This window comes from Corvus moneduloides, chromosome 32 (assembly GCF_009650955.1).
Source record: "Corvus moneduloides isolate bCorMon1 chromosome 32, bCorMon1.pri, whole genome shotgun sequence".
NCBI lineage: Eukaryota > Metazoa > Chordata > Aves > Passeriformes > Corvidae > Corvus > Corvus moneduloides.
In genome coordinates, this window is record NC_045507.1 from 1,172,948 (window position 1) to 1,184,810 (window position 11,863).

Genomic DNA, 11,863 nt, shown 5'->3' on the forward strand with positions numbered 1-11,863 from the left:
ATCGCGAGGGGCAGGAAAGGGCGGGAACATCGTGAGGGGCGAGAAAAGGGCGGGAACGCCGTGAGGGGCGAGAAAAGGGCGGGAACATCGTGAGGGGAGAGAAAAGGGCGGGAACGCCGTGAGGGGCAGGGAAAGGGCGGGAACGCTGTGAGGGGTGGGAAAGGGCGGGAACGCCGTGAGGGGCAGGGAAAGGGCGGGAACGCTGTGAGGGGTGGGAAAGGGCGGGAACGCCGTGAGGGACGAGAAAAGGGCGGAAACATCGTGAGGGGAGAGAAAAGGGCGGGAATGTCATGAGGGGCAAGACAAGGGCGGGAACATCGTGAGGGGCGAGAAAAGGGCGGGAACGCCATGAGGGGCGGGGAAAGGGCGGGAACATCATGAGGGGCGAGAAAAGGGCGGGAACATCGTGAGGGACAAGAAAAAGGCGGGAACGCCGTGAGGGGTGGGAAAGGGCGGGAACGCCGTGAGGGACGAGAAAAGGGCGGGAACGCCGTGAGGGGCGAGAAAAGGGCGGGAACATCGTGAGGGGCAGGAAAGGGCGGAAACATCGCGAGGGGCAGGAAAGGGCGGGAACATCGTGAGGGGAGAGAAAAGGGCGGGAATCTCATGAGGGGCAAGACAAGGGCGGGAACATCGTGAGGGGCGAGAAAAGGGCGGGAAAGCCGTGAGGGGTGGGAAAGGGCGGGAACATCGTGAGGGGCGGGAACATCGTGAGGGGCGGGAAGAGCGGAGCGGGCTCTGCGCGTGCGCCCTAAGGCCGGGTCGGCGCCTTTTGCCCTCTGCGCATGCGCCCTCTGTGAGGGCAGGCACCGCCCCGTGCCTGCGCCGTGATGGCGGCGAAGCCGGAGCGGACTCCGCGCATGCGCAAGAGGCTGAGGGCAGGCGAGCGGCGGGAAACCGCCATGGCGGAGGCACCGGCGGGACCCGGCGGCTGCCCCGGCCCGGCCGCTGTCCCGTCCCCGCGGGGCTCGGCCGGGCCACAGGAGGACGAGGTGAGCGCCGGAGCCGGCCGGAGGAGCCGCGGGGCGGCCGCGCTTCCAGCCCCGTAACGGTTTTTCCCCGCAGCGATGCGCCGGCGGACCCAGCCCTGGGACCGGAGGGGGCGCGCCAGGTAAGGGCAGGGAAGGGAATCGCCGGTCTCGGTGTAGGGAGGGGTTGGATGGGTGATTTGGGGGTTGCGAGGTTGAGATCCCCTCGGGACCCCTCAGTGCTGCTCCACCCTCAGCGCTCCTGTTCTTCCCGGTTAAAAATAAAATCATAAAAACCACGCTTAGCGCTCTGAAATCCTTGGGAAAACCCCTTCCCCTCATAAAAACCAGGAAACCCCGAGTGGGAAGTTCACCTCCGGCATCACGGGCTCTCCCTTTCCCCTTTACGGTGCTGATTTCACCTCTTTTCCCCTCAGATCCGCACTCGGCGGAGAAGGCAGCGGATGCTGAGCCCTTTCCGAAGCCTCCCGCCAACAAAAAGGGAACGCCCGGCTCCTCCAGCAGGAAAAAAAGAGCCCCGAGCAGCCCCAGGAAGGAGCAGCCGCTGAGTTCCTTCAGTTTGTCCCCGATTGTCGCCACCCCTCAGGGCAAGCGCCGCTCCTGGCGCCGCTCCAGCCTCAAGGGGAGGCGATCCCGCCGCAAATCGCTGCCCCCCGTGCACCACGAAGTGACCGGTTCGTGCTTTGGGGCTTCATTAGGGCTTCATTAGGGCTTCATTAGGGCTTAATGGGCTCGGCTTTAATTAAAGACCCTCCTGGAAGCGGCCAGGGGCTTGAGGATCGTTGGAGGTGCTGCACTGAGCCTTCTGTCAATAAGGGTTTTGCAGCTTCCACCTTTCTTTGTGCCTCCACTTCTGACCCTTAAATGTGACTTTTCCTCTTCCTTTTTCATGTTCTCGATCCTTAAATGTGACTTTTCCTCTCTCTTTTTCCCATTTTTCCTCCTCTCGATCCTTAAATGTGACTTTTCCTTTTTCCTGTTCTTGTTCCTTAAATGGGACTTTTCCTCTCTCTTTTTCCCATTCTTCCCCCATTTTCCACCCTCAAGTGTGACTTTTCCTCCTTCTTTTCCCACTTTTCCCACCCTTAAATGGGACTTTTCCTCTTTTTCCCATCCTTCCCCGTTCTTGACCCTTAAAGGGATTTTTTTCCCTATTTTTCCCCCCATTCTTGATCCTTAAATGTGACTTTTCCTCTTCCTTTTTCCCAATTTTGCCCTTAAGTTTCATTTCTCCCCTTCCTTTTTCCCTTTTCCCCCTTAAATTTGACTTTTTCTCTCTCTTTTCCCCTTTTTTTCCCCCTTTTCCCTGATTTTCCACACCCTGCCCTCCCCCCAGCAGCTTCTGGGGGAATTCCAGCCGGGTTTTTTTGGGAATTTGACCGTTTTTAACCAATTTTTCCAGAACTGAGCCAATCCATCAGCCTGGAGCTTCCCGAAATCCAGCGCCTCTCCTCCCTCCTCCTCTCCAGCTTCCAGGTAAATTCACCCCAAATCCTGGGAATTTTTGGGCATTTCCAGGGCTGGGGCAGCTCCTGAAAATCCTAAAATTCACCCAAAATCCTGGGAATTCACCCAAAATCCCGGGAATTTTGGACAACTCCAGCTCCTGAAAACATTGAAGTTAACCAAAATCCTGGAATTTTCCCCCCGGAAATTCCTTGGATTCCTTTCCCTGCCACCCCAAACACACAAAAAAAGGGGAATTTGGGCTCCTTTTTCCTTCCCAGGCTCTGTGAAAGCCCTCAGAAAATTGGGATAAAAGCGCATTTCCCCAATTTTTGTTGGCTAAATCCCATTTTTTCCCATTTCTCCCCGTTTTTCCCTCAGTTTTCCGCCCGGAAGTTGCAGCAGATCCTGGAGGAATCCGAAGGATTCGACCCCGAGGCTTTCGCTGCCAAAGGTGGGGATTGGGGCCTCCCAAATTCCCCAAATTTGGGGCTTTTTTCCCTCAAAATCCCAATTTTCCAACTCCTAAAAGGGGTGGGGACCCCAAAAATGTGGGAATTTGGGTAAAAAAGGTGGAATTAATTGCTAATAATTAACTGATAATGAATTGGGGGGGGGGTCAGAAATGGTTCTGAGGGGGTTCCTGGATAATCCTGAGTCCCCAAAAATTCAGGAATTTGGTTTAAAAAAAAAGCAGGAAGATGAGAAAACACTGGAATGGATTAATAATAATTAATAGTTAATAATTAAGAATTAATAGGGGAAGAATCAAAAATGGTTCTGAGGGGGTTTCTGGATAATCCTGAGTCCCCAAAAATTCAGGAATTTGGTTAAAAAAAGGCAGGAAGATGAGAAAACACTGGAATGGATTAATAATAATAATTAGTAGTTAATAATTAGTCAATAATTAATTGGGGGAGGATCAAAAATGGTCCTGAGGAGGTTCCTGGATAATCCTGAGTCCCCAAAAATTCGGGAATTTGGTTAAAAAAAGCAGGAAATGACCACAAATGGAAGTGCTGATCCCCAAATTCCGTGGGGTGGGGAGGGAAAAAATGGGATTAATTAGCAATAACCGATAATTAATCGATAATTAATCAATAATGAACACCGGGGAGGATCAGAGCAGCTCCTGAGGGATTCCAGGTGTGGTTTTTAATCCCATTTTTTCCCCTTTTTTCCCCTTTTTCCCCCCAGTCCGGGTGGGCTCCGAGGAATTCCAGCGGCTGCTCCAGAGGCTGCTCCAGGACGGGACCCTCGGGAGCTGCCTGGAGCTGCCCCCAGGGTGAGAATTTGGGGCAAAATCCCCCGAAAACGGGACTTCTCCAGCCTGGCAGGGGCTGAAATCCATGGAAACGCCAAAAAAAGACATTTTCAGCAGCTGGAAATGTCCAAAATGTCCCAAAATTCCCAGGATTTTGGGTCAATTCCAGGATTTGGGGTGAAGTTTAGGATTTTCAGGAGCTGCTCTGGTCCTGGAAATGTCCCAAAATTCCCGGGATTTTGGGTGAATTCCCAGGATTTTGGGTGAATTTTAGGATTTTCAGGAGCTGCCCCAGCCCTAGAAATGTCCCAAAATTCCCAGGATTTGGAGTGAATTCCAGGATTTTGAGTCAATTCCAAGATTTGGGGTGAATTTTAGGATTTTCAGGAGCTGCCCCAGCCCTGGAAATGTCCCAAAATTCCCAGGATTTTGGGTCAATTCCCAGGATTTTGGGTCATTTCCCAAACCTCGCCCCGCCCTTGGGGGATTTGGGGCTGATTTTGGGTCCCTTCCCCGCAGGGACCCCCTGGACCCGGCCCTGGAGGGAAACGTGGCCCAGGTGAAGCAGCTGATGGCCAGGTGGGGACACCTGGGGACACCTTGGGGACACCCCTGGGACACCCTGGGGACACCCTGGGACACCTTGGGGACACCTTGGGGACATTTGGGACACCCTGGGGACATTTGGGACACCTTGGGGACACCTTGGGGATACCTGGGGACATCTGGGGCACCTTGGGGACACTTTGGGGTCACTTTGGGGGCACCTTGGGGACACTTTGGGGGCACCTTGGGGACACTTTGGGGACACCTGGGACACCCCTGGGACACCCTGGGGACATTTGGGGCACTTTGGGGACACTTTGGGGACACTTTGGGGACCCCTGGGACACCCCTGGGACACCCTGGGGACATTTGGGGCACTTTGGGGACACTTTGGGGACATTTGGGGACACCCTGGGGACACCCCTGGGGACACCTTGGGGACATTTGGGACACCTTGGGGACATTTGGGACACCCTGGGACACCTTGGGGATACCTGGGGACATCTGGGACACCCTGGGACACCCTGGGGACATTTGGGACACCTTGGGGACACCCCTGGGGACACTTTGGGGACACCTTGGGGATACCTGGGGACATTTGGGGCACCTTGGGGACACTTTGGGGACACCTGGGGACATTTGGGGTCACACCTGGGGCAGCCTGGGGACACCCTGGGGACAGCTGGGACACCCTGGGGTCACACCTGGGGGCTTTGGGGTCACACCCGGGGGTTTTGGGGTCACACCTGGGGGGTTTGGGGTCACACCTGGGGATTTTGGGGTCACACCTGGAGGGTTTTGGGGTCACACCCGGGGGTTTTGGGGTCACACCTGGGGGGTTTGGGGTCACACCCGGGGGTTTTGGGGTCACACCTGGGGGGTTTGGGGTCACACCCGGGGGTTTTGGGGTCACACCCGGGGGTTTTTGGGGTCACACCTGGGGGATTTTGGGGTCACACCTGGGGGCTTTGGGGTCACACCCGGGGGTTTTGGGGTCACACCTGGAGCTTTGGGGTCACACCTGGGGGATTTTGGGGTCACACCTGGGGGCTTTGGGGTCACACCTGGGGATTTTGGGGTCACACCCGGGGGTTTGGGGTCACACCTGGGGGGTTTGGGGTCACACCTGGGGGTTTTGGGGTCACAGCTGGGGGATTTTGGGGTCACACCTGGGGATTTTGGGGTCACACCTGGGGGGTTTTGGGGTCACACCTGGGGATTTTGGGGTCACACCTGAGGGGTTTGGGGTCACACCTGGAGGGATTTGGGGTCACACCTGGGGATTTTGGGGTCACACCTGGAGGGTTTTGGGGTCACACCTGGGGATTTTGGGGTCACACCTGGGGGGTTTGGGGTCACACCTGGGAGGGTTTGGGGTCACACCTGGGGGGTTTTGGGGTCACACCTGGGGGGTTTTGGGGTCACACCTGGGGGTTTTGGGGTCACACCTGGGGGGTTTGGGGTCACACCTGGGGATTTTGGGGTCACACCTGGGGGGTTTGGGGTCACACCTGGAGCTTTGGGGTCACACCTGGGGGGGTTTGGGGTCACACCTGGAGCTTTGGGGTCACACCTGGGGATTTTGGGGTCACACCTGGAGAGTTTTGGGGTCACACCTGGGGGGTTTTGGGGTCACACCTGGGGATTTTGGGGGTCACACCTGGAGGGTTTTGGGGTCACACCTGGGGGGTTTGGGGTCACACCTGGGGATTTTGGGGGTCACACCTGGAGGGTTTTGGGGTCACACCTGGGGGGTTTGGGGTCACACCTGGGGGGTTTTGGGGTCACACCTGGGGGGTTTGGGGTCACACCTGGAGGGTTTTGGGGTCACACCTGGGGATTTGGGGTCACACCTGGGGGATTTGGGGTCACACCTGGGGATTTTGGGGTCACACCTGGGGATTTTGGGGTCACACCTGGGGGGGTTTGGGGTCACACCCGGGGGTTTTGGGGTCACACCTGGGGATTTTGGGGTCACACCTGGGGGGTTTGGGGTCACACCTGGGGATTTTGGGGTCACACCCGGGGGGTTTTGGGGTCACACCTGGGGATTTTGGGGTCACACCCGGGGGGTTTTGGGGTCACACCTGGGGATTTTGGGGTCACACCTGGGGGGTTTGGGGTCACACCCGGGGATTTTGGGGTCACACCTGGGGGGTTTGGGGTCACACCCGGGGATTTTGGGGTCACACCTGGGGGGTTTTGGGGTCACACCTGGGGATTTTGGGGTCACACCCGGGGGGTTTTGGGGTCACACATGGGGGGTTTGGGGTCACACCCGGGGATTTTGGGGTCACACCTGGGGGGTTTTGGGGTCACACCTGGGGATTTTGGGGTCACACCTGGGGGGTTTTGGGGTCACACATGGGGGGTTTGGGGTCACACCTGGAGGGTTTTGGGGTCACACCTGGGGGGTTTTGGGGTCACACCTGGGGATTTTGGGGTCACACCTGGGGGGTTTTGGGGTCACACCTGGGGATTTTGGGGTCACACCCGGGGGTTTGGGGTCACACCTGGGGATTTTGGGGTCACACCCGGGGGTTTTGGGGTCACACCTGGGGATTTTGGGGTCACACCTGGGGGGGTTTGGGGTCACACCTGGGGATTTTGGGGTCACACCCGGGGGTTTGGGGTCACACCTGGGGATTTTGGGGTCACACCTGGGGGGTTTGGGGTCACACCTGGGGATTTTGGGGTCACACCTGGGGGGTTTTGGGGTCACACCCGGGGGTTTTGGGGTCACACCTGGGGGGTTTTGGGGTCACACCTGGGGATTTTGGGGTCACACCCGGGGGTTTGGGGTCACACCTGGAGCTTTGGGGTCACACCTGGGGATTTTGGGGTCACACCCGGGGGGTTTGGGGTCACACCCGGGGGGTTTGGGGTCACACCTGGGGGGTTTGGGGTCACACCTGGAGCTTTGGGGTCACACCCGGGGGTTTTGGGGTCACACCTGGAGCTTTGGGGTCACACCCGGGGGTTTTGGGGTCACACCTGGGGGGTTTGGGGTCACACCTGGGGGGTTTGGGGTCACACCTGGGAGCTTTGGGGTCACACCTGGGGGGTTTTGGGGTCACACCTGGGGATTTTGGGGTCACACCTGGGGGTTTTGGGGTCACACCCAGGGGTTTTGGGGTCACACCTGGGGATTTTGGGGTCACACCTGGGGGGTTTTGGGGTCACACCTGGGGGGTTTGGGGTCACACCTGGGGGGGTTTGGGGTCACACCTGGGGATTTTGGGGTCACACCTGGGGGGTTTGGGGTCACACCTGGAGGGTTTTGGGGTCACACCTGGGGGGTTTGGGGTCACACCTGGGGGGTTTTGGGGTCACACCTGGGGGATTTTGGGGTCACACCTGGGGATTTTGGGGTCACACCTGGGGGGTTTTGGGTCACACCTGGGGGGTTTGGGGTCACACCTGGGGATTTTGGGGTCACACCCGGGGGCTTTGGGGTCACACCCGGGGGCTTTGGGGTCACACCTGGGGGGTTTTGGGGTCACACCTGGGGATTTTGGGGTCACACCCGGGGGTTTGGGGTCACACCTGGAGCTTTGGGGTCACACCTGGGGGGTTTGGGGTCACACCTGGGGGTTTTGGGGTCACACCTGGGGGTTTTGGGGTCACACCTGGGGAGTTTGGGGTCACACCTGGGGGGGTTTGGGGTCACACCTGGGGGATTTTGGGGTCACACCTGGGGGGTTTGGGGTCACACCTGGGGGATTTTGGGGTCACACCCGGGGGGTTTGGGGTCACACCTGGGGGCTTTGGGGTCACACCTGGGGGTTTTGGGGTCACACCTGGGGGGTTTTGGGGTCACACCTGGGGGGTTTGGGGTCACACCTGGGGGGTTTTGGGGTCACACCTGGGGATTTTGGGGTCACACCTGGGGGATTTGGGGTCACACCTGGGGGGTTTGGGGTCACACCTGGGGGGGTTTGGGGTCACACCTGGGGATTTTGGGGTCACACCTGGGGGATTTGGGGTCACACCCGGGGGGTTTGGGGTCACACCTGGAGGGATTTGGGGTCACACCTGGGGGGTTTGGGGTCACACCTGGAGGGATTTGGGGTCACACCTGGGGGTTTTGGGGTCACACCTGGGGATTTTGGGGTCACACCCGGGGGCTTTGGGGTCACACCTGGGGGGTTTTGGGGTCACACCCGGGGATTTTGGGGTCACACCTGGGGGGTTTGGGGTCACACCTGGGGATTTTGGGGTCACACCCGGGGGTTTTGGGGTCACACCTGGGGGGGTTTGGGGTCACACCTGGGGATTTTGGGGTCACACCTGGGGGGTTTGGGGTCACACCCGGGGGTTTTGGGGTCACACCTGGGGGGTTTGGGGTCACACCTGGGGATTTTGGGGTCACACCCGGGGATTTTGGGGTCACACCTGGGGGGTTTGGGGTCACACCTGGGGGTTTTGGGGTCACACCCGGGGATTTTGGGGTCATACCCGGGGATTTTGGGGTCACACCTGGGGATTTTGGGGTCACACCCGGGGGTTTTGGGGTCACACCTGGGGGGGTTTGGGGTCACACCTGGGGATTTTGGGGTCACACCTGGGGGGTTTGGGGTCACACCCGGGGGTTTTGGGGTCACACCTGGGGGATTTTGGGGTCACACCCGAGGGTTTGGGGTCACACCTGGGGGGTTTGGGGTCACACCTGGAGGATTTTGGGGTCACACCCGGGGGTTTTGGTGTCACACCTGGGGGGTTTGGGGTCACACCTGGGGGGTTTGGGGTCACACCCGGGGGGTTTGGGGTCACACCTGGGGGGTTTTGGGGTCACACCTGGGGGGTTTGGGGTCACACCTGGGGGGTTTGGGGTCACACCCGGGGGTTTTGGGGTCACACCTGGGGGATTTTGGGGTCACACCTGGGGGGTTTGGGGTCACACCTGGGGATTTTGGGGTCACACCCGGGGGGTTTGGGGTCACACCTGGGGGATTTTGGGGTCACACCTGGGGGGTTTGGGGTCACACCCGGCGGTTTTGGGGTCACACCTGGGGGTTTTGGGGTCACACCCGGGGGGTTTGGGGTCACACCTGGGGGGGTTTGGGGTCACACCTGGGGGGTTTGGGGTCACACCTGGGGGGTTTTGGGGGTCACACCTGGGGGGTTTGGGGTCACACCTGGAGGGTTTTGGGATCACACCTGGGGGGTTTTGGGGTCACACCTGGGGGGTTTGGGGTCACACCTGGGGATTTTGGGGTCACACCTGGGGATTTTGGGGTCACACCTGGGGGGTTTGGGGTCACACCTGGGGATTTTTGGGGTCACACCTGGGGGGTTTGGGGTCACACCTGGGGGATTTTGGGGTCACACCTGGGGGGTTTGGGGTCACACCCGGGGGGTTTGGGGTCACACCTGGGGGTTTTGGGGTCACACCCGGGGGGTTTGGGGTCACACCTGGGGGTTTTGGGGTCACACCCGAGGGTTTGGGGTCACACCCGGGGGTTTTGGGGTCACACCTGGGGATTTTGGGGTCACACCTGGGGGGTTTGGGGTCACACCTGGGGGATTTTGGGGTCACACCTGGGGGGGTTTGGGGTCACACCTGGGGGGTTTGGGGTCACACCTGGGGGGATTTTGGGGTCACACCCGGGGGGTTTGGTGTCACACCTGGGGGGTTTGGTGTCACACCTGGGGGGTTTGGGGTCACACCTGGGGGGTTTGGGGTCACACCTGGGGATTTTGGGGTCACACCTGGGGGATTTTGGGGTCACACCTGGGGGGTTTGGGGTCACACCTGGGGGATTTTGGGGTCACACCTGGGGATTTTGGGGTCACACCTGGGAGCTTTGGGGTCACACCTGGGGGATTTTGGGGTCACACCTGGGGGGTTTGGGGTCACACCTGGGGATTTTGGGGTCACACCTGGGGGGTTTGGGGTCACACCTGGGGGATTTTGGGGTCACACCTGGGGGGTTTGGGGTCACACCTGGGGATTTTGGGGTCACACCCTGGGGGGTTTGGGGTCACACCTGGGGATTTTGGGGTCACACCCGGGGATTTTGGGGTCACACCTGGGGATTTTGGGGTCACACCTGGGGGGTTTGGGGTCACACCTGGGGGTTTTGGGGTCACACCCGGGGGGTTTGGGGTCACACCTGGGGATTTTGGGGTCACACCTGGGGGTTTGGGGTCACACCTGGGGATTTTGGGGTCACACCTGGGAGGGTTTGGGGTCACACCTGGGGGGTTTGGGGTCACACCTGGAGGGTTTTGGGGTCACACCTGGGGATTTTTGGGTCACACCTGGGGATTTTGGGGTCACACCCGGGGGTTTTGGGGTCACACCTGGGGGATTTTGGGGTCACACCTGGGGATTTTGGGGTCACACCCGGGGGTTTTGGGGTCACACCTGGGGGATTTTGGGGTCACACCTGGGGATTTTGGGGTCACACCTGGAGCTTTGGGGTCACACCTGGGGCACACCCGGGGGGTTTGGGGTCACACCTGGGGATTTTGGGGTCACACCCGGACACACCTGGGGGATTTTGGGGTCCCCCCTGACCGCCCCGTCCCCGCAGCTTCTCCCGGGAGCTCCAGGCCTGGGAGCTGCTCCTGCAGCGGCACCGCCGCCGCTCCCAGGAGGCCTCCAGGTGAGGATCCGTAACCCCCCCCCCCCGAAAAAACCCCCCCAAACCGCCCCGATTTTGGGCCGGAATCCCCCAAATCCGCCACTTTCCCCGCAGGGACCTGGAGCTGCTCCGAGCCGGGAGCCTCCCCCAGCCCCCCCCCGCCGCCCCCAGCCCCCAAATCCTCCAAATCCTGCGCTCCAAACCCGACTACGGCCAAATCCTGGCCCAGCAGGGCCCGCTCCTGAAATCCCTGCGGCTCCTGGTGAGTTTTATTTTGGGGGGAAAACGCCCGGATTTGGGGATTTCTGGGCATTTTTGGGGGGGGGGTGTGATGGGGATTTTTGGGACCCCCAGGTGGAGGAGGTGCAGCAGGCGGCCAAGTTGGTGATGGGGTTCGGCGAGGAGAGCAGCGGCTTCCTGAGGGGTCTCTCGGAGCAGCTCGGTGAGCGGGAATCGCGGGGATTTGGGGGCAAAAATGGGGAAATCGGGAATGGATGGATTTTAAAATTTTTGGTTTTCTCTGCTTTTTTTCAGCCTCCAGGGCGTTCCGGAAGCTGCAGGAATCCCCCGTGCGGAGGCTGCTGGAGAGGAAGCCCCAAAAGGCGCTGCCGGCGGAGGGGGAATAATAAAAAGGATCCCAAAATCTCCCGGTTTTCCCTCAAAAATCTTCCCGGTTTTGTTTTCGAAGCGGTGCTTCCGGGTTTGGGCGGTGCTCGGTTCTGATTGGCCCTTGCATGTGTCACTCAGAGGCCTCAGCCAATCGCAGTGCGGATGGGGCGGGGGCTGTGGGACTCTTCCGGTTCATTCCCGGGGCTTTGGGGTCCCAAATTTCTGTATTTGGGGGCTTCTCGGTTTTTATTGGCTCGTATCTCTGTCAATCAGCAGCATCAACCAATCAGATTATGGCTGAGTGGAGGTGGGACCCTCATGGTCCTTGGCGCGCCCGAACTTCCGGGTTTGAGCGGTTTTCGCGTTCTATTGGTTTGTCTGCGTGCCAATCAAAACCAGTAGCCAATCGCAGCGGGGTT

The 11,863-nt window shown here is 59.4% G+C and overlaps 1 protein-coding gene across 1 annotated transcript; it reads left to right on the top strand.

The window, feature by feature from the left end:
* Positions 1-815: 815 nt before the first annotated feature.
* Positions 816-11,482, top strand: DSN1 (DSN1 component of MIS12 kinetochore complex). The gene is made up of 11 exons (XM_032094603.1): positions 816-992; positions 1,066-1,111; positions 1,406-1,663; positions 2,392-2,465; positions 2,817-2,889; positions 3,633-3,720; positions 4,219-4,278; positions 10,785-10,856; positions 10,950-11,097; positions 11,190-11,277; positions 11,370-11,482. The coding sequence occupies exons 1-11, from the start codon at positions 831-833 to the stop codon at positions 11,459-11,461; spliced, it is 1,161 nt and encodes a 386-aa protein (XP_031950494.1). The 5' UTR covers positions 816-830; the 3' UTR covers positions 11,462-11,482.
* The last annotated feature ends 381 nt before the right edge of the window (positions 11,483-11,863 follow it).

Coding starts and splice junctions, on each gene's coding strand:
- DSN1 (XM_032094603.1), top strand. CDS start 831: ATGGCGGCGAAGCCGGAGCGGACTCCGCGCATGCGCAAGAGGCTGAGG. Junction 3,721..4,218: donor TGCCTGGAGCTGCCCCCAGG/GTGAGAATTTGG, acceptor CCTTCCCCGCAG/GGACCCCCTGGACCCGGCCC. Junction 10,857..10,949: donor CGCTCCCAGGAGGCCTCCAG/GTGAGGATCCGT, acceptor CTTTCCCCGCAG/GGACCTGGAGCTGCTCCGAG.